This window comes from Anomalospiza imberbis, chromosome 8 (assembly GCF_031753505.1).
Source record: "Anomalospiza imberbis isolate Cuckoo-Finch-1a 21T00152 chromosome 8, ASM3175350v1, whole genome shotgun sequence".
Taxonomy (NCBI): Eukaryota; Metazoa; Chordata; class Aves; order Passeriformes; family Viduidae; genus Anomalospiza; species Anomalospiza imberbis.
In genome coordinates this window covers 17,662,134-17,681,939 of record NC_089688.1, presented here as the reverse complement: position 1 = coordinate 17,681,939, position 19,806 = coordinate 17,662,134, and the positions used below count along the sequence as shown (strand labels likewise).

General features: G+C 43.0%; 1 protein-coding gene across 7 annotated transcripts in view; it reads left to right on the top strand.

Moving 5' to 3' along the window:
• Positions 1 to 19,806, top strand: part of ARHGAP22 (Rho GTPase activating protein 22) — a 126,546-nt gene that overhangs the window by 90,483 nt on the left and 16,257 nt on the right. For 6 of the 7 annotated variants that reach the window (XM_068197553.1, XM_068197550.1, XM_068197552.1 and 3 more), the window contains one exon: positions 18,575 to 18,782. In XM_068197553.1, coding sequence (XP_068053654.1) covers positions 18,575 to 18,782 — 208 coding nt within the window. Of the gene's footprint in view, positions 1 to 12,054; positions 13,163 to 18,574; positions 18,783 to 19,806 lie in introns of those variants that run through there. The other variant, XM_068197557.1, reaches the window with a different exon arrangement.

Here is a 19,806-nt window from a genome sequence, read left to right as displayed (position 1 = left end):
TTCTTGTGATACTAGGATATGTGTAACACTGTAAAATCATTGAGATGTCTAGATAAGCTCATGATTGTCTGAAGTGTTTTGAAGCAAGGGATGGGGTTGATTTTTTTTTTTTTTTTTTTTTTTTTTTTTTAAATTTTTGGTAGGGGATGGACAGGAATGAAAAGGGAGTATGCATCCACAGCGTATAACTGTCTCAGTCAGAAATGGGTGGTAGTAACAAGTATACTACTGTTGTCAGTATTCAATTATTTACAGTAAAATATTCAGTGGACCTTATGGGAATGAAGGATTCTGTCCTGTTATCTCAATTTTCTTCCATAAGGGCAGATTCCCATCTTGACCACCCATACAGCCAGAGGCAGCAAAACTTTAATTAAGTTAATGTAGGGCCCAGTTGAGAAGGCAAAGGCTTCAATGGGGGTGTAGCCTGAGGAAGAAGAGGGTCAGGCTGAGTGAACACCTGTAGGGTAATAGAGCTGTTGACCATCCCTGTAGTTAAAATGAGCAAAACATCCAGACTTTCACTGTTGATATTATACCACAATCTTTGAATTCTCAAGTCAGTAGATTAGATAGGAGTTGTTTTTCTGGTTCTACATAGAACAAGGACTCACAGATGTTTTCTTCTGGGTTTGGTGTTGGTAACAGCAGCTGCTGGCCTGGTACTGGACACTGTGCTTTGCAGTAACTTGGGTATTACTGATGGAGTGCATGCAAAGAATGGTATGGTATGCAGACAGTGCTGTCGGCCTCTTGTGAGAGGTACAGATAAAAAAGTGCCAGATAAGGATTAGGCAATACAATTACTCTTGCTGAAATGAAGTTACTTGTTTTCCTGGATCTAAGAGAGGAAAAAGTGACCTCGATGTACTAAGACCCAGTGTTTGTTAGTAACTTTTGTCCTGGGTTTGGGTTTTTTTGGGATTTTTTGGGGGATTTTTTTGGGGGGGTGTTGTGTTTTGTTTTGTTTCAAGTGACTGTTGAAATTTGGGTTCTCTGGGTAGCAGCACTTGGTTTGTCTGGAGGAGATACAATCTCTACTGATGCAATTATTTCCAAGGTCTTTCTTTCACTTAGCAGAGAAGGTGCAGGTACAAAAATTGGCGTGTGTCTGATCTGAGGTTACATGTGATGCTGTTGTGCTGTGGGCAGAAAAAACCCTCTTTGGTAGTAGAAAACTGTACTACCAGAATTCCTCCTCAAACATGAGTATGTGCTTCTTTTGCTTCCCTTCTGAATTCCAGTCCACAGTGAAGGGTCTTTTAGACTGGGGTCAGTACAGATCTTCCATCAGAAATCTCAGAATCTCAGAGCTGGTGTTTCTGTAGCCATTTGTAGTTGATGTTATGGTGTGTATTTTATAACTTTGCAATGTACATTCAAGAAATACTCTGAGGAGAAAGGAGACATTCAGTCATGACAAATGGTGCACTCTCTAGCAATAACCATCTTTAGGGCAAGATATTGTCAGCACTTATGGTATTAGTGCAAATTTGGCTTCATGTTTTGCTTATGTTTTGTCCGTTTCTTGAAGTAGTTTCAAAAGAAATATCTTCAAGTACTAAAATAATAAATAATTAAAAATCCTAATATTTTAAAAACACAAACCTGAGAATGGCATAAAGGTAGTGATGGATTTCCTGTGTTATTTTGTTTGTTTCTTTATGGGACTAGTATTGTCCTGATTAATTGGCTAATTTTCTTTACCTCTGAATTTCTCTGCAAAGCAGTCAAATAATACTTTGGTCTTTTCTTTAAATGAGGCAGATATTCTTACATTGATTCCAGGAACTGGAGCTTTATGAGGCATCAAAAAACATGAAATAATGAGAATGTGGAAGCAAGGCAGCACAGGGGAGATAGTGCAGGGGGAATACAGGAGCTTCTGTTTGTTGCTATTTTCACATCCTGCAGACTTGATGTGGTTCAGTGATCAAAGTCAGTGAAGGCTGCTTTGGCTGTTGGTGAGAGCCAGCTTAAGTACTGTAGAAGAGAAGCGCTGGAGTTTGCAGAGTTGGAAAGAATTGCAGTTGTGTATCAACGTTTTTCCTCTCTCTCTGGATAAAAACTGGCCAAGGACACGGGTACATGCTGGGCAGTCAGTCTAGCCTGAACTCTCTGCCCTAATACTCAAATGCATTAGCTAAAACTAGCTTGACTATGCCTGCTTTGTAGTCCAAGCTGCAAGAGCAGATTCTTACATTGTGGCCACTTCTCTGAGCTGGTCAAGTGGCAGCTACTGTCAGGAGAGGTCTTCTACCCCCTGGCAGCCATGTGGTCCACCACGCTTCCTTCTGCTGATACTGGTGAGTTGTGCAGTAGGAAATGACCTGGCAGGAAAGAAAAGGTGGGGAGGATTAATTTGTAGGTGGATTGATTCCTTGGCCCTGCTAACCATGCAGCTGCAATACCAGCAGCTCCAATGGGGAGACATGATGACGTGGAGAGGGGCAGGCTTCTTCATTCTGCCTGCAACCCACACATAAATTGGCTTAAAGAAGCCATGGAGCTGCATCCTCAGTTTCTTTGCACTTCAAAAAGAATGAATAGGAATGCCAATAACTGGGAGACAGTAAAGATATTCAAACCGTTGTTCCCAAATGTTTTGTAGCCAATTTGGGGAAATGATCAAACTTATACCTTCTCCATCATAATCAGAGCAGGACAGTTTCTCTAAGTGAAATTCCAGCTTAACTCAAACGTGGGAGGACAATAAACATAGCTGTCTCTGTTTTAATGGAATAATTTGAACTCTGCTTTGCCACCACCACTATTTTGAGAGCCAAATCTATCTATTAACACTTTTTAATATATTAAGCTAAAGGGAGGAGTTAAAAAGCAGGCTTTATTATTAATATGCAAATATCCAGCCCTAGAGAAGGTTGATATGGTCTAAAAATGAATTATGCCAAGATAAAAGGAGTGGCTTAACCACACTTTTATCTTTGCTGATGTATTGCAGAAACATAAATAAAAAAAGGTTGAGAGTACCTTCTTATGTTGATGAGGGCATATGAACTGTGCTTAAAGGTGAACAGCAAAGGCTTCTTAAAATAAAACAGAAAACTCCCCAAAGCTGCTGAGGTTCACAAATTACTGATAGAAGACACAGGTTTAAAAGCCTGTATGGAATGTGTTCTTTGAACTATGCTTCAAATGTGGCCTTAAAATAAAATCGTAGAGTTCCTAAGTCTTTTGAAGAAGAGCTGTCTTGTTTATAGGGAAAATAATCTCTAACAAGTTTCCTTGAGTTTCAGGCTCCTGAATTCTTGAGCCTAGTACATCTCATTTAGAGCAGAAGATTTTGTAAATGGAGATTTGAGAGTACTCAATACATTTTGATTGTCGTTAAGAAAGAAGTTTGTCACAGTAACTTGATAAAAGTCGGTTTTGGAGCACATTCTGACAGAGGGTGATTGAAACTGTTTTCTATGATCCTTCATACCTCTGTGACAAATATTTCTCCAAGTATACCACTAAAAGCTTATCTGGAGAGTCCCTCTGTGTCCTACAGTCGTGCTGTTCAGTGACTCTTCATTAATGTGAAGTGCATGTAGCAGTGCCACAGTGCTACTTCAAAGGGTTTGTGGCCATAGGCTTGGGTGAGAGTGACCCTGCTCTTGCTCTCCCAAGCTGGACTGAAATTTTTTGATGTAGCTGGGGGAGAGAGGAGGTCTTGGTCTGTACAAGTGTGGTGGGACTGTACTTCTAGTCTGGGGAGGTACAGCCACTGCAAAAAAGTTCCTTTTCGTGTGACTTCCTCATTTCTGTCTGTAAAACAGAGTTTGTCTAGGACTGAATTTCTGGCCATGAGATACAAAACTTAAGCTTTTGGTGCCTGAGTTGAATGCCAGGTGGTATAATTATCTCACAGCTCAGCACACAACCAGCACAGCATGGGGACAGAATCATTCTGTGTTAATTTTGATTTATATTTGTGTTTGTTTTCTTCTGTTTACATATTCTGTCTTGCCATGAGCAGTTCCTTGCTTCTCTGCCAGAAATACATGTCTCAGCCCCTTTCTTTCTCCATTACTTTATCCTAATTTCTCCTCCTCTTCATCCCAAGCTTTCATCAGTTACTTGAGATGGAGGGGAGGTGAAGCAGTTGGATGAGATGTGTTTCCCCTTAGGCAAACATGAAGAGCTTTACCCTGTGACAAAGAAATTGTGTTGCCAGAGCTTCATGAATAGTTTTTCTATTCAGGAGGAATAGTCACTGTAAAACTGGTGGTGTCTGAAGAAATGTCCACTGAGGAAGCTGTTCTACTGTCATTAATTCCAGACACCTTTCACATACAGATAAACCGTGATGTGTGGATTCTTATTCTTCTGCCAGTAAACAGTGCAGAGAATTTTTTTTTTTTTTTGGGAACCAGGGCCCTGTAAAATTATGTCTTGTATAAGGAGAGAGCTGAAAGATGTGAGACAAGGTGTCTGAGGTGTAATTTAATTCCTGGCTCAGTGTCCTAATGGGTAATGGAAGATTAACCCTGCATAGGGCTAATTAGGAATCCTGCTTTAGAAAAGTAATTATCTTTGAGATAACATCTGCGTGAGAGCAAACATGACAGTTTTGAAGGGTCAGATATTGATATTAGATGCATATCCACCAGGATGCCAAACTATTTAGGAGCTAGGGTACGACTAAGTTTTGGGAGCCTTGAGTTTTAATTTTTCCACCTGTAAGATGGGAATTTTCCAGTAAGAGCAGCATAAACCTAGAGCCATGTCAGTGAATTTAAGATGCTAAAATACCACTGAAGAGGTAATGAGGAGGAGGAGGGAATTGGCTTCTGTTATTTGCCTAGTCTGAAGACAGAGAGGTGGTTTCTACTCCCTTGTTTGCGGGATCCCGCAGAGTGACAGCCTCAAGTAGGATTCCTAACTGGGTCAGGAGGAGCCCCTTCAGGAGGTGTCAGGGTGGGCTTCCCTTGGGCAGGCTCCCCCAGGTGTGTGGGGAGTGGCACTGGGTGTTTGTTGTGCCTGATACCTGCTGTTATCTCTGCACCGAGATAGCCGGCGCCTGATGCAGCTTATCAGTGTTTGCTCTTGCTGTTGTCTAATGGTGGGAGATGGGCCCAGCCAGGGGAAGAGGAAGAGAAAGATGATGGGGGTTATGAGGTCAGGTATCTGCCCAGGACTAGGGGATGCCTGAGTCAGCTCAGATGTGAGGACGTGCGGGGTTAGCCTTGCCCCCAGGCAAAAGTGTCACAAATGGTACACCTGTAGACATGGTAGCTAAAGTAAGCTGGGAGTGGATCTTGCTGCCAGAACTGTTCACAACAGAGAATGTTTTAAGATCTGTTTCTGAGACCTGATTAAGTTATTTTTTTTCCTCATGTATCTCTGTCATATATCTGGGGCTTCTATTACTGCTCTATGACCAACGTATTTTACCATCATGTTACAGCCTTCAGGTAGGGAAAGACAATTGTCCTCATTTTTTGTTAAAGAGGGATCTGAAATATTGAGCAATAAGATGACTTGCCTGACGTGACAATGACTATCTGTAAAAGAACCACTCTGATGGCATCATTGGGCAAGGCATATAGAAAGATTACACCCATGGGCCTTGACCATAGGGATATTTTTGGAAGAATGGAAGAATGCCATGGGGTGTGACCCTGAAGAGAAGAGGGAACCAGGAGATCTCGTGGATTTCCAAGGATTACTTCCTTCAATCTCAAGAACAGTCCTCTTCTTGTGCAGGAAACCGAGCAAAGGTGGCAGAGGTTTGCATGGTTGAACAAGCTGCTTGTGACAAAGCTCATTAGCTAAAAAGGAAGCATAGAAGTGGAAGCAGGGACAGGTGACCTAAGAGGAGGAGTACGGAGAAATTTCTGAGCATGCAGGAGTGGACTTAGGAAGGCTAAAGCAATCTGGAGTTGAATCTGGCAAGGGATGTGAAGGGCAGTGCTGGGGCCAGGACTATTTAGCAGCTTTGTGAACGACCTGGATAATGGGGCAGAGTACACCCTCAGCAAGCTTGCAGATGATATTGGGAGGACTGATTGGTACATCAGATGATTGTGTCATCATTTAGAGGGGTCCCAACAGGCTGAAGAAAGGAGTGAACAGGAACCTGATGAAGTTCAACAGAGAGTAATGCAAAGTCCTGCACCTACAGATGATGAACATAGGCAACAGCACATATGGGGAGCTGACTGACTGGAAAGCATCTTTGCAGAGAAGAACTGGGATGCTCTTCAACAAGTTGAACGTGAGCCAGCAATGCACCCTTGTGGCCAGCAAGTTCCTGGGCTGCTTTAGAAAGAGCATTGCCAGCAGGTTTAGGGAAGTGAGCCTTCACCTCAGCACCAGTAATTCAACACCTTTTGTTCTTTGTCCAGTTCTGGTCTGCCTGGAACAAGGAAGGCCATGGGATTACTGGAGTGAGTCAAATGAAAGGCCACTAAAATGATTAAAGGATTGTGCAAGAAAATGCTAAGAGAAGCTGAGGAGGCTTGGATTGTTTAGCCTGAAGAAAAGGGTCAGAGTGATTCTCATCAAGGTTGGTGTATAGTGTGTAGAAATATTTGATGGAAGGGCATGAAACTAGAATCAAAACTAAAGCATGTCAAGGTGTTCCTTAGTGACTTTTAAAGATCTTACCTTTAGAATTCAGGTCCTGCTCCCCTGCTCCTTATGTGTATTTCACCTCTAAAGCTGCTGGCTCAAGGCTCTCGGTGATGGTCAGTGCTAGTGCTCAGGCTGGTCTGGGCTCTGAGTGGAGACTGTGCAGCAGCTTGGTCATCCCAGAGCAGAAATGGGTCTTCTTGGAGTGCTTTATCAGAGCTCCTCAGGGGAAAAGTCCCCCACTACTGGTTGCAGCAGCATGAGTTCTGCACTGCAGCGCTATCCCCAGCTGTTACCATCCAGCTTTGTTCTGGTGACTTCTGAAGGATGATGCAGTTTGGCATAAGGTGAATGAATTTCTAATCCTTTATCTGTTACTGTGGACAGTCTGGGGCACCAAAAAGCAGGGACCCCGAGCCGGGGAATGGCAGGCACCTTCTCAGTGCCTCTGTTCAACCACACAGCAGATAGAGGAAAAACTACAAACGGAAGCCACCTCTGTTACATTTGCAGGTGAGCAGGGTAAAGCTTTTAATGGGATTGCTTGATGGAATTTCTTTTGGTTGGGAGATGTTGATTTGATAAAATGAAACATCATATGGGTATGTTTTCATTTGAATGAAACTTATGCTAAGAAAGGTTCTTTGAGCTCAGGGTAGAATTTTTAATACAAGCTATGCCCCAAAATGGTCCAGAGGTATAAGCAATTAAGATGTAAAATCTATCTGAACCCCTTTCATTAAAAAAATTTTTTTGGAAAAGATCCAGGGAAAAGAGAAGATTGCAGGAAGGTCTGATAGATAAAATGACACATCTAAGGATAATTTGAACAGTTGCATAGTCATGAGGTTTACACCAAGAAAAAAGTATTTTTCATGCAGTGCACAACTGAACTGTGAAACTCATTGTTACAAGATGCAGAAATAAAAGGAATGAATGGATTAAAAATAAAATTAGATGTGATCATAGAAATAAGTCTACCTGTGCAGTCAAAAGAAGATTTCTGGATGTAGACACTAGCTTAATATGCCCATTTTACAAAGATCACTTCAGCTTTAGATAAAATGTGATGGGGCTTGTGTTTGCTTTCCTCTTCTCTTCAGCTACTATGTGCCATGGAGAGTTGACAGGGGCTGTGCATTTATTATATTGTTGGTGGCTACTGCCTGTAGCACAAAGTCTGACCAGTACCAGCCCCTACACCGGTGGTTTCTCAGTGAGACTATTCCTGTAATCAGTAAACTCATGTTTGACATTTGAGATCTGACAGTCTTCAAAACACTGGTCATTCTCACTGCATGTCCCAGTAGTGTATTGGTGGGACAAATGTGTTCCTGTGGTGTTTCTCAGCTTGCAGGCAAGTATTTTAATTTCTGTGTATTAGTCCTTTGATAATTGTTATGAGAATATGTGATTACTGAATGAAAGGGAATGGTAGCCAGCTCCTTGCAAGTTGCAGTCTTAACCATTTAGGAGTTGAGAAGAAATAAATTCACCCTGTCTCTCTTTTCCTATTTTCTTTCTTATGTTACCCTTCTTCCATCCACAGTTGCTCATTTTTTCTTCTAATTCATAATCATGTAACTGAACTTGCAATTTCCCCTTCATGTCTTCTCGGTTACAGGTTAGAGAAGGGAACATTCAGCTCTTTACCATTTCTAGAAGTGTTCTTTAAAGGCTTGCTAATTTACTGAAGTGTTTGACCTATTTTACAAATAGGAGCTAAATGCTGCCCCTTTCCCAAGCATGGCTTATCGGGTTCAGCTGTTGCTGGAACTTGGGGTAGTGAAGCTGTAAGTTGTTGAGGATTTTAGCTAGATAGTGGAGGATAAAGATAAATATATGGGAATTAGTTAACAGATTTTCATCTTTGATTGAGTTTGAGGATGCAACAAAATGAAACCATATACAGTTGACCCGGTAGTGAGTTTTACAATTGAATTGAAGGTTAGAGACTGACTGAAGTTTTTGTGATGAAGTTTGATTTGGATAAACATCCATATGCTCAGTGTTCATCCTGTCTGCATCTCAATGAATGACTGTGCTTAGGTTATCAGCCTTGGGATATGGAAAAACTTCAGGACGTAAGCTTGTCTGGCTATCTGAATGGATAAAAGTGCCTAATGTGCTAAATGTTGGCTGTGAATCTGGATCACAGTCCCTGGATGACCAGAAATCCAGGTGAATAATTTTATTCCATACTAGATGTTTCAGACTCTGTGATCCTTTCATTTGAACCCACAGCTGGAATCCATCTCTAGTGATAAGACACTGGTGGCAACAATTACACTATGTCATAACTCTTTTTTACTTACTAACACCCAGAAGTTTTGTAAAGCTTTTCTATGCAGAGGGGGCATCAACCAGCAGCACCACTTGAAAGAGGTGGCGTGCTGATCGAGTGCTTTCTACAGACATAGCTTCAGTCGTATGGAAGCTGTCTTTTAAACATAGAGAGACATATGCAAGAGTCAATAAGCAAACAATTCTGTAAAATATGATCTTAGGATGTGGGGAGAAATAAGTTGTCCAGGGCATGTTGGTCCAGATTGCTAAAAGGCATTTTTTGCTGCTCTTGATGTTTTGTTCTCTAAATGCTCTTGCCTTTCTTTAGAGAGAAATAGAGCAATAAACACAGGAGGTTGGCTATGGATTCAGAACGTTGTGGTTAAGTGATGTTTAGGTCTGTTTATCATCTCTCTGTGAGCACAGTTACAATCTCAGTTTGGAGCATAAACTGGTCAGTCCATCACTGGGTAATTTACAGTGCTGCATGGTCAGTTCCTTTCCTGGCATATTTTAGAGAGATGGGGAGACACATCACACAGGTTAAGAAGAATCTACTGTGGTAGAAAGGTGAGCACAGCTATCTGCAAATCTTTAACCCAGAGTGAACTGTTTTATCAGTCAGTAAACAGAAACCTGTTTACCCTCAAAAGATTTAATTTCACCAGTAAGGGTTGAGGCCCCAGCACAGAGCTGGTGAGGGGTGTGGGGACATAATTTTGGTCAGGGAAGGATCTGACAAAAGTGTTTGGAGAGGGAGGAAATGGGAAAATTTCTGTACAGAAGACATTAGTCCTGAAGTTTTTCCCGCTGGGTTCAGCTCTGTGACTGATCACTTCTAACCAGTTCACTGTCCGTTATCTGCCAGCAGATAAAAGATGTTCAAGTGCCCAGGTTTACCTGACCTGGGTTAAAAAATGAGTCTGTACAAGGTTCATCCTTCTTAATAGGGAACTTCAGCTATGGCTCTAACTTTGATACTAGGCCTTTTTCTGTACAAATAGAGCAATTTCCTAGATTTGAGCTCCCTAAGATCTGCTTGAGTGTACCTGTATATTAGCTAATCCTCTAAGCCAGCATCTAAAAATACACACACCCCATGGGCACTTGCTAGAGCTGTGCAAGCCAAGAAGTTTGCTCACAGTCAGAGATGAGGAGAAATACTCTGGGTTCATGCAGGTTCACCATTCCTGTCTGTTGCAACCAGACCGAAGACTGAATTTCACCTGAGTTAGATGCCAAGCCTGAAACATACCTGGATTTCCAGAGGTTGTGTGAGCTGTAGTGAGCTTTCCAGCCAATCTTGAGGCTTGCAATGATGTGTAAAGGCAGGATGCTTTCTTCCGTTCTGGTACTTGCAACAGAATTACTGCAGCAGTGCTAGCTCAGGAGAGCAGTGCTGGGGCTCTCTCCCTGCAATGACACTGGGAAAGAAAATGCCTCCAGCTCCCCAGCAGCAAGTTCATGGGAGATGTAATGTCTGAAGAGTTTTACAAACCTAAGTTGTTTTTTTCAAAAATGAGAGCTGCTAAACTTTTCTACAGTTAAACAGCTTCATAGCAGTGGGGGAAGAGGGAGTTCAGTCTCCATTACCCATTCTCTCCTTGGCACATGTGTATAGGGAGATCTCCAGGTGGAAGTTTTGATGATATATGCAATGTGGCAAATTCTTTGGGTTATATTGCTACAATTGCAGTATCAAGTATACTTCTGGAGCCTGCAGCCCCTGCAGTCCAATGATTATGTGTGAACTTTGGATTTCATTTTTGACAAATGTGGTTAACAGAGAAAGCGGGATCCAAGTGTGATGTGCAAATTCAAAATGCAGAAGAAAAATTGTGTATATATATATATTTATAGTGATTTTTATTCCAGTCTCATCATATTCTTTAAGTCATGCATTTTAATGTCGTGTTTTTAAAAGGATTGAGAGTTTCATATAAGAAAACAAGTGCTACTTGTGGAGTGTGCGGCACAGTGTTGCTGTCACAGGACACCCATAGCTGCAGAGTTACCTTGTGCAGGGAACAACACTGAAGCAGCTGCCATTTTCTGCTTTACTTCTGATGCTTATGTGAGCGAGCATGTGCTCCAGATTTTTTCTCTCACCAGAGAGCTGTCTTTGCTCTTTGGAGAAGAGATTGCATCAGCTTCATCATCTCATAGCATTGTAAGTTCTACTGAAGTCAGATCATGCTTTAGTCATGCTGTGTCCTTGGCCACAGAGAGGCTGTGTATTTCACAGATTATACTTCAGGTATAACAATATCCATGTCAAACAGCATGATTTTCTATTTCAGTGGATACCTCATTGTTCCTGTGTTTTGAGAGATGGAAAACAGAAATGGGGAAGTGAATGGGAGAACAAAAGTCTGCATTTGCTATCTCCTGTGCTCCCATCCCAAACACCGAGTTCTAGGCTCCATAATGTTATTAGCAGATGTGGCACAATTTGAGGTGTTATTCCAGGAAATAGTGCCAGAAATTCTGGTGGCATCTCAGCCATTAGGAAGCGCATTTGTCCTGCTCACCAGTTAGCATTGTGGGCAGGCTCTCCCTAACCTGCAGCCAGCTGTGTTCACCACAAGGGAAGAGAAGATAATAAAAGGGTGAAGAATACTGAGGACCTCATTTTTAAGGTTTTCCATAACTTTCTAAATATTCTTTAGTGTGCTTTAAAAACTGTCTAGTGTATTGACTGAGCTTCTGGTGTCTAGCTCTGCAGTACCATGCTACTCAGGGTATACCTTAAATAGCTAAGGAAAACCTTACTATCTTGCCAGTCATAGAATATTTTGAGTTGGAGAGGACTCACCAGGATCATCAAAATCCCAGCTTCTGGCCCTGCACATGACAGCTCTAAGAATCACACCATGTTCAAGAACTGAAGCTTTTGATCCTGGTACTGCCTTTACTTATGGTGAGAAGCCTCTTTTCTTCAGGAGCTTTTGGTCAAAACAGAGAATATAGACAAGTTTGTTTGAGACAACACTGTCTCACTGACTAGAATCTCATAGCTTGTCTGCTGTGTCAGTATCTTGGACATGTGTGTTCAAACTGAGCCACAGTGTAGCCAAGCAAGGGGTGGGCCTCTAAGTTCAGGTGAACGTGCTCTATATAGTGACCACAGACGCTTTAACAGCTGAAGCAGATGAGCAGCTGCAGACAGGGCCTTGTTGTTGGGTTTTTTTTTCCTGCAGAGGGAGAAAACTTAGCTAATAGTGATAAAATTGCTCAGAAGCCTGGTGCAAGGGTTTTGCGTGGTGACTGCTGCAGATCTGCAGTCACATGAGTGCGTTTTGTGAATGGAGTGGAGGCCTGACCTCTGTAGAACTACACAGGGCTGCATGGTAAGCGTTTTTGTTAATGACAGGCTTCTTACCCTGAGAGCAGAGAGCTGAGAGGGGGTGGATGTTTTCCTGCAAGTAAAGTGCCTGGGTATTGGTTCACATGTAGGGAGTTGTAGTCCCTTCTTCTACCAGTCATTCAGCTGAGCTATTATTTCAGGCAACTTCTCTGTAGAGAGCTAAAGCAGAGGCAGTAAGCACCAATAAACCTGCACAGGTCAAGGAGTGTAGCTTTTCCTAAGCTTTGTTAGACTTTCCAGCGTGTCCCAGAGCTGTGGAGGTACTCTCAGAGCATGCTGAGGCTACTGTGGGGAAATGTTCCCCTCCAAAGCTAGGTTTCTGCTTCTGTTGCTTTGAAAGCAGATGGGAGGCCAGACCAGGGCACCAGTTTGCCTGCAGCACAGTAATATTGCCTGTATCAGGAAGGATCCAAAGTGTGGCATGCAGACAGCAACTGTTGCTCAGCTTTTCCAGCTATCTAGAATAGATCTGACAAGCAATTAGACCATGAATATATTACAGAGCCGATGGGGGATGCCTTTGTTAAAACTTGTGACCCATACTTAGCTGCTGTTTACATTGGCGGCTGCTTCGAGGGTGGGCAAGACCCTACCTGCCTGTCTTTCTCCTCTCTCCTTCCCTGTGCGGAGCGAGCCGGGAGCTCTGCATCTCATTGGATATTTCAAATGCTTTCTGCACAAGTCATAATTAATGCCGAGCTGTGGAGCTAAGACCAGATGTGCTGCCGAGATTATCTCCCAGGGCAGATCGGCTGCTCTGTGCTCTGTAGCGCTGGGTGAATGGAAAGCTGCCAGTGCTGGGACTCAGAATGTGTCTGATGCCTGAAGTCAGGACTTTCTTTCTCTGCCGCTCCTGCTGTCTGACACTGCCTGGTTTCTGCTTGAAGCTCAGCGCCTGTCATGTAGCGGAGTGCTGCACAAGAACGAGAGGTATGAGATGATTTTCCAGAGTTTAGATTTGTTATGGTTTTCTTTTGCTAGATCAAAAGCAGATATTTAAGTGTAGCCTTAGACAGAGGCAAAGAATCTAAAATAGGAGCTGACTTTACAAAGGAGGAAGGAGAGGCAAGGACACAGTCTATGGCCAAAAATACTACTGGATACCAAGCTAGCATGTGAAGATAGTTCTGGGGAGAGGTGTTTCTCTTTCATATATACAGAATATTTAAATGGACGTATGTGGATGAGAGCAACCAGCTTCTGGTATATGGAAACTGCGGGGTCAGAAGACTCCAAGTTGTACCACGGACCCATTTGTGTGACTCTGGACAAGTTATGTTGTCAATTTTTCTTGATTCCTAATTGTCTTTTGCTTCCTTTCTTTCCCCCCTATGCTTGCATTCTTTTGCTGGTTGAATTGTTTAGGACTATCTTTTTTAGGTACATATGGCTCCTACCATGAAACTCCTTTTTCTGTTGCTGCTGCAGTAATTCACGTAGTCTGTGCTTGGGTGGGCTAGGGGAGGGGAAACAAGTTAAAGATTTGTGTGTGTTTTGTGCTGTGGAAACATACGCATTCTGAATGTCTGCCCGTGATTTTTTCTCAGTGCTTTCATGTGTGAGAGGGACAGATAAATGGGAACTTAAGCATGAAAGTGGGAAGGTAAAAGCAGGCACTTACCTGTGCAGGTGAGCACGTACACAATCTTTATATCCATAAACTGCCTGTCTGTGAGGCAGCACATGCGTGCGCGGGTGTATGTGCTGCTGTAGAGCAGCATCCAGGTGTAAGCCTGATTATCTTCCCACACATCTTTTAACGAGTGTGGAATAAGCTCTACATACAGCTGACGTAGGTGTGCCTGGACTTTTCACACTTTAAGCAGACACAGAGTCCTTAGTCCTCCGTATGAAGAAAATCTACTCAAAACCTGACTTTATCTCTGTCTTTAGTTTATTTTGGTTGAACTTAGAGCCTATGATGAGGAAAAAGGTAGCAGAGAGCATATATTTTCCTGCCCACTGCATGTCTGGACAGCATAGCTGAATGTATAGGCTTTGTATGCCTGGAGCTGGTGGGTGAGCTGTTCAGGCCAGGACAGAGAGCCTGTCTGTGTCTTAGTCAGTACATCATTCCTGGCTGGCTTTTTCCACAAAGAGTCACCTAAATCTTTAAAGAACAGAGGCAGCTTGTTGGAGTAGAGGAAAGAAATTCTGTAGCTCTGCTAGCTCATTTTTTTAGTATCTCTTGAATCTTTCTGAGATTAAGGATGTGGTTCCAGGCATGCTGACGTTTTTTTCTGCTTTGAAATCAAACAAAAGGGCCTAGCTATAGATAAGGGTATGACAAGGGAAGTTAACCCTTAGGTTGCTAGTAAATTTTTGGCTTTATTTCCAGCTTAACACTGTCTGGAGTGTGACTGGATGGCATTGGCTCCCCTTCTTTAGAATGAAGAAAAAGACTTTAATGTCTTCCAGCGGGATCATCAACTGGAGTGAAGCGCTGCCAAGTTCAGTCTGAGCTGCAGGGCCCAGTGATTAAAAACAGGCCTGTGCCTTGAGGAACCGGCAGATGAGGCCGTGTGTGACTGGCTCCACATTGCTTCTCCTTGCGAGGCAGGGCAGTCCCTGTCCAAACTGGAGATGTTGTCATATACTGGGAGTTTCAGGCACATTTAACTACATCACTTTTACAAGCTCTGAGACCTGACAGAAATGAGATGAATGATACAGAGCCACAGAACACCAGCTCCTCAGTTTGCCCTCTGTGATGCTGGGAGACTGAAGTAGGCACATGTGCTAAGTCTGTTGCCAGTGTGACTGAGGGGGTCCAAGTGATAATTCTCCCAAACTTCATCAAGTAGATGCCTGATTGCAAGCCTGGAACTATCAGCATCTCAAACTTCCCTTTGACAGTACCTTTCCATCCCCACTCTATAAATGGTTCTTAAATTACTCTTTCTATGAACCTTAACACTACTTTTCTAAGCCATGGACAAGTTCTGCAGCCACTGCACAGATGAACAATTTCTCCAAGGCCAACTTTTCCGTCCCACTAACTGCAACTCTTGTGCTTTTTCTCTCTTAACACCAACCGTAATGCTCTTACTGCCAAAAGACTCAGCCTGGGTGCAGTCTTTCTTCTGAGCAGCATCTCTGGTGGCCTGGGTCTATGGCTTCGCAAAAAAAAAAAAGTAGGATAGAGAGAAAGAAAAAGAAAAAGCATGGAGCTGCAGTGTAACTGAAAAATGTAACAAATGGAAAGTCACAGTTAGCAAAAGATTTATCTTGTGTGAAATATTTTGTCTGAGCAATGTTTGGTGATCCTTTCTAATGCTTCCCTGGAGAATTAGGGTTCAATTTCAAGGGAAAATGAAAGGCATAGATCTGCAGCTGGAGTTGGGTTGGAGTGGGGCTGCCAAACCTGGGTGGGAGGCAGCTGAGAGAGCTGGGCTGCAAGAAGTCTTTCACCCTGGCAATGACGTGAGTCCTCTTCCCACCAAAAAATGACCTATGCAGACTGTGTGATCTCACTAGCACAGCTCTTGAGCAGACACTGTCACACAAGAAGAAACCCATGCTTGTGTCAGCTACCTTCACTCATCCTGTGATAGGTAGATCATCTTCCTCGGTCATGTTTGTTTCATGCCTGGTTTTTCTTGTTACTTATTTGAAATGGTCTCAAGGGAGGTGAAGAGTAAGTAGTGCAATATAAGAATATTTCAATGCCTTTATTTCCTCCAAAGATTGTTGTTTTCATCAAGGAGAAAAATGTTACTGACCTTAATGTGTGAGGAGGAAAGATGGGATCCCCAGCATCTGGCTGTGCAGGAGACACCCACAATGATGGTGATACTGTGTTTGTGAAGGGTCCATCTGCTGCTCCATCTAAGTCTCAAAGGAGATCACCCTTACATCTCTGTTACCTTAGCGTCACATTCCTTAATCTCTGTGTTGGTGGTCTCTATTTGACTGTAGTCCTCTCGTCTCCAGAAGTCACTCACTGTAGATTGCGCCTACGGAAAAGCTATTGCTGTTGTGATCCAAGCTGATTGTGAAAGCAATCACAGACCAGTCAAGGCTGGGGAAAAGTAGACTCTCTTCAGTGGAGATTATGCGTACACTTGTTTTGCGTGTGCTTGCTTGTGTGTGTGTCTGACACTGCCTTTGTTCTTGATCTAAGTGTAGAACATCAGAACATGAGCCTATAGAAGAACATTGTATATGTGCTTTATGAGGAATGCAGAGCATTTACCTCTTTTCCAGAGTTTTCTCTAGACAGACCCATTAGGAAACAGATTCAGCAAGTAGGGATTTGAGAAAAGAGGGTTGCTATTACCCTGACACGTGCCATGTCCTGTTCTCCCTGAATTTATAAGTCTTGCATCTAGAAAAGTGGACAAAATGTATAATTTTAAGGAAATAGGTATGCCCCATCATGACAGCAGGGATTACATGATGGAATTATAAAGCAATCCATGCAAAAGCAGAAAGAGATTCCCTATCCTAGAAACTGGCTTCAGAGGTACCCAACTAAGTGAAAACTCAAAGAGATTAGAAATAAGAACTAGTAAAACCTTTACTCTGCAATAAACCAAATATATACACTGATAAAGATAAGTCACTCCCATGCTCCAGGGCATGCTCTCCTGCCAGGATGAGGGAATTTCCTTTGAGACTTTTCATGGCCCTCCAGCTTTGATACTGTAATGCAGTTGTGTAGGCTGTGGTGTAAGGAAAGTTTCTGTCTTCTGATGTATAACAAACAGGCAGGGAAAGGAAATTGGACTTCAGGATTCTTCTTGCAACTTTCATTCAATGAGTTGAAACCGATAATGAGAGATTTGTTTCACTGATGATTCTGCAGGCTTGGACTGAATATAGAAAGCAGGTATGGTTTGATGTGGTGCCTCCTATGAAGAACAGTGATCAGTGGTTAGGGAATGTCCTACCAGGAGTTACCAGCCTCTCATGAATGTAGCACTTAAAAAAAAAAAAAAAAAAAGGAAGACATGGTCACTAGTGGTGGAAGGTAAGTAGAGCCTTCAGAAATGACCAAATTCCCTGGCCTGGTATGACCACATATGTGCAAGTATTAAACACTGCTTCTGGCTATGGGTATGAAACACTGTGACTCCAATATTGCATACTATTTTTTTTTCAGACCTGCAGATTTAACTGAGTGCTGAATAAATGATCTAAAGATCCTTGATGTATATAGAAAACTTCTCGTAGCCTTGAGAAATCCCTGAATAGAATTTCCTACCTGCTCTGGTCTGGTTTAATCTGAAATTCTGAGTAGATTCTGAAATTCTGGGGTAGATTCTGGGATTCCCTCACTTAATGTATTGGCAATAAAAAATCGGTAACTTGGATACTATCTTCCCTTACTCCACCAAACATTGTAGGGTGCTAGAATTAGAGTTTCAGAACTCAACTCAGTGACAGTCCTTTTAGATGGAGCAGTCTCCTAGTGGTAGGGATTGAGCTAAGATGTCTGGCTCATACAGCCTGAGCCCCTTCTTGTGTTGCCAAAAGGTCTGATGGCAGAAAAGTGGCATTCAGAATCTGGTATTGGCCAGGAGCTCCATACTCCCCAAAGAAACAGACAGTGCTTCATACTTAATGATACATGTCTACAGTAGATCTGACTAAAGAATTAACCTAGGCCAGTCTGGTTTTACAGAATATGGTGCTTCTGATGTTTTCAAGATGCAAGAAGTACGGCACACAGTTTTTAGTAGGAAGGACAATGGATTTTGCATTATTTTTACTGTTTTTTTTTTCATTTTTAATTTTCATTCAGCAAGTTTAATTAAAGGAGAAGAAATATAGAGTCTCCCTGGATGGTGGAAGATTCTCACACTATCCAACTTTAATGCTGACAGCTGTACTCCGCTGTGTTAGCATTCCCCCCTAGTGGGATTGCTGCCTGTTGGGCTGGCCAACTGCAAACTAGTGTGGGGCAGCTGTGTGACAGCCTAAGCAGTGGGTGCATGCAGCAAGGACATGTGTCCCATAAAGTCAATGTAGCCTTTGTTTTGGTCTTCTTGGGATGGAAGATGCAATGAAAGAATAATTAATCTTAAATTAATCTTAATCTAAATCCATCACAGCTGTGGATAACCATAAAAATAACCTTAAGCCCACCTTCCTTGTGTATGAGATAAAAACCAGCTTAGGGCAGAGGACAGTTTGAAGCACGGTTAAGCAGAAAAAAAAATAGTCATAATGTAATTCTTGTTTTTTAAAATAGCTTTATTCTTCAGAGTCTGTTAGAATCTGGACCTTCACAAAGGCTGCCCCCTCCATGTGAGAGCTTCCCTCCTTGTGTGCTCCAAACAACAGCTCAGGAAGAGTTTAAGCTGACCCCCAGATGTCTCTCTTGCTCTCTGCTGTCAGGGATCTTTGGGCAGCGCCTGGAGGACACCGTGCAGTACGAGCGGAAGTATGGCCAGCGCTTGGCCCCACTGCTGGTGGAACAGTGCGTGGATTTTATTCGGGAGCGAGGGCTTACAGAGGAGGGGCTCTTTCGGATGCCTGGACAAGCCAACCTTGTCAAAGATCTGCAGGATTCTTTTGATTGTGGAGAGAAACCCCTTTTTGACAGGTGAGTTGACATCACCAAATTCAGGCTGGTGTATGTGTGACATGTAAAATCTGCCAGGAATGTCCATGCAGTGGCAATCCTAGCTTACATGTTCTTTCCACACCACCATTCTCTCTGTTGAAAGCGCTGATGGAGCTTTCTCCTGCATGGTGGTGGATGTGGAAGCCTTTATTCAGCTCAGTGGTGGAACAGAGCTCATTGGTCAGTGTGGGGCTCCTCCAGTGTTTCAGTTTAAGCACATGTTGAATGAAAAGCATTGCTAGATTTGGGTGCAGTAAACTGAGCAGTAGGTGGGATCCCATCACAGAAATGGGTGTGACAGAGGTGAGCTAGGTGATGTGCTGCTTTCAGATGTTGCACTCCCCCAGCAGATCTGCCTGGAGCAATATCTTGACTCTTCCTTTGTCACCAGGTTTCAGAATAGTCACCACCATCTGATGTGTTTTGCCTGGCCATTATGCCAGCAGTGGTTCTGTAGATGCTCAGCTCAATACAGATTGCCATGGGAGGAGTCAGCCCTGTCTCTGAGTGCTCCATCCAAGGGCAACCAGGGAAGAACAGTTCTCAGCTGTGCTGTCTCTACATTGGCCCTCAGGCAGTCAGATGATCAGAAAGATGAATGCTACGAGTGCTGTCAAGGCCTTCCAGCCAAAAGCTGTCCTTACCCTGAAACTAACATTTCATCCACTGTCATACATACATCCTGCCTGAAGTGAAGCTCAGCATTGTGCAAAGCTTAATAGCCCTTTGAGAAATAGGGCTTGACCCTAACAGAGAGCTTGAACTTCAGGGGATCCAAGGGCATTGTGTAGATTGGGTCTGATCTCTATCACAGGTCCATAAATGAGATCAGATCTGCGATCTTGTCTTGGAGGCCTGACACCATTTCTTGTTGGTACTCACTAGCCCCGATTTTCCAGGTGGTGCCAGTGGCATCTGGTGTATTACCAGCACATTAACCTTGGGGGATTGTTTTCTCTGGACCTGTAGCCAGTCTCAACATTGCCAATCCCTTCCCTGCCTG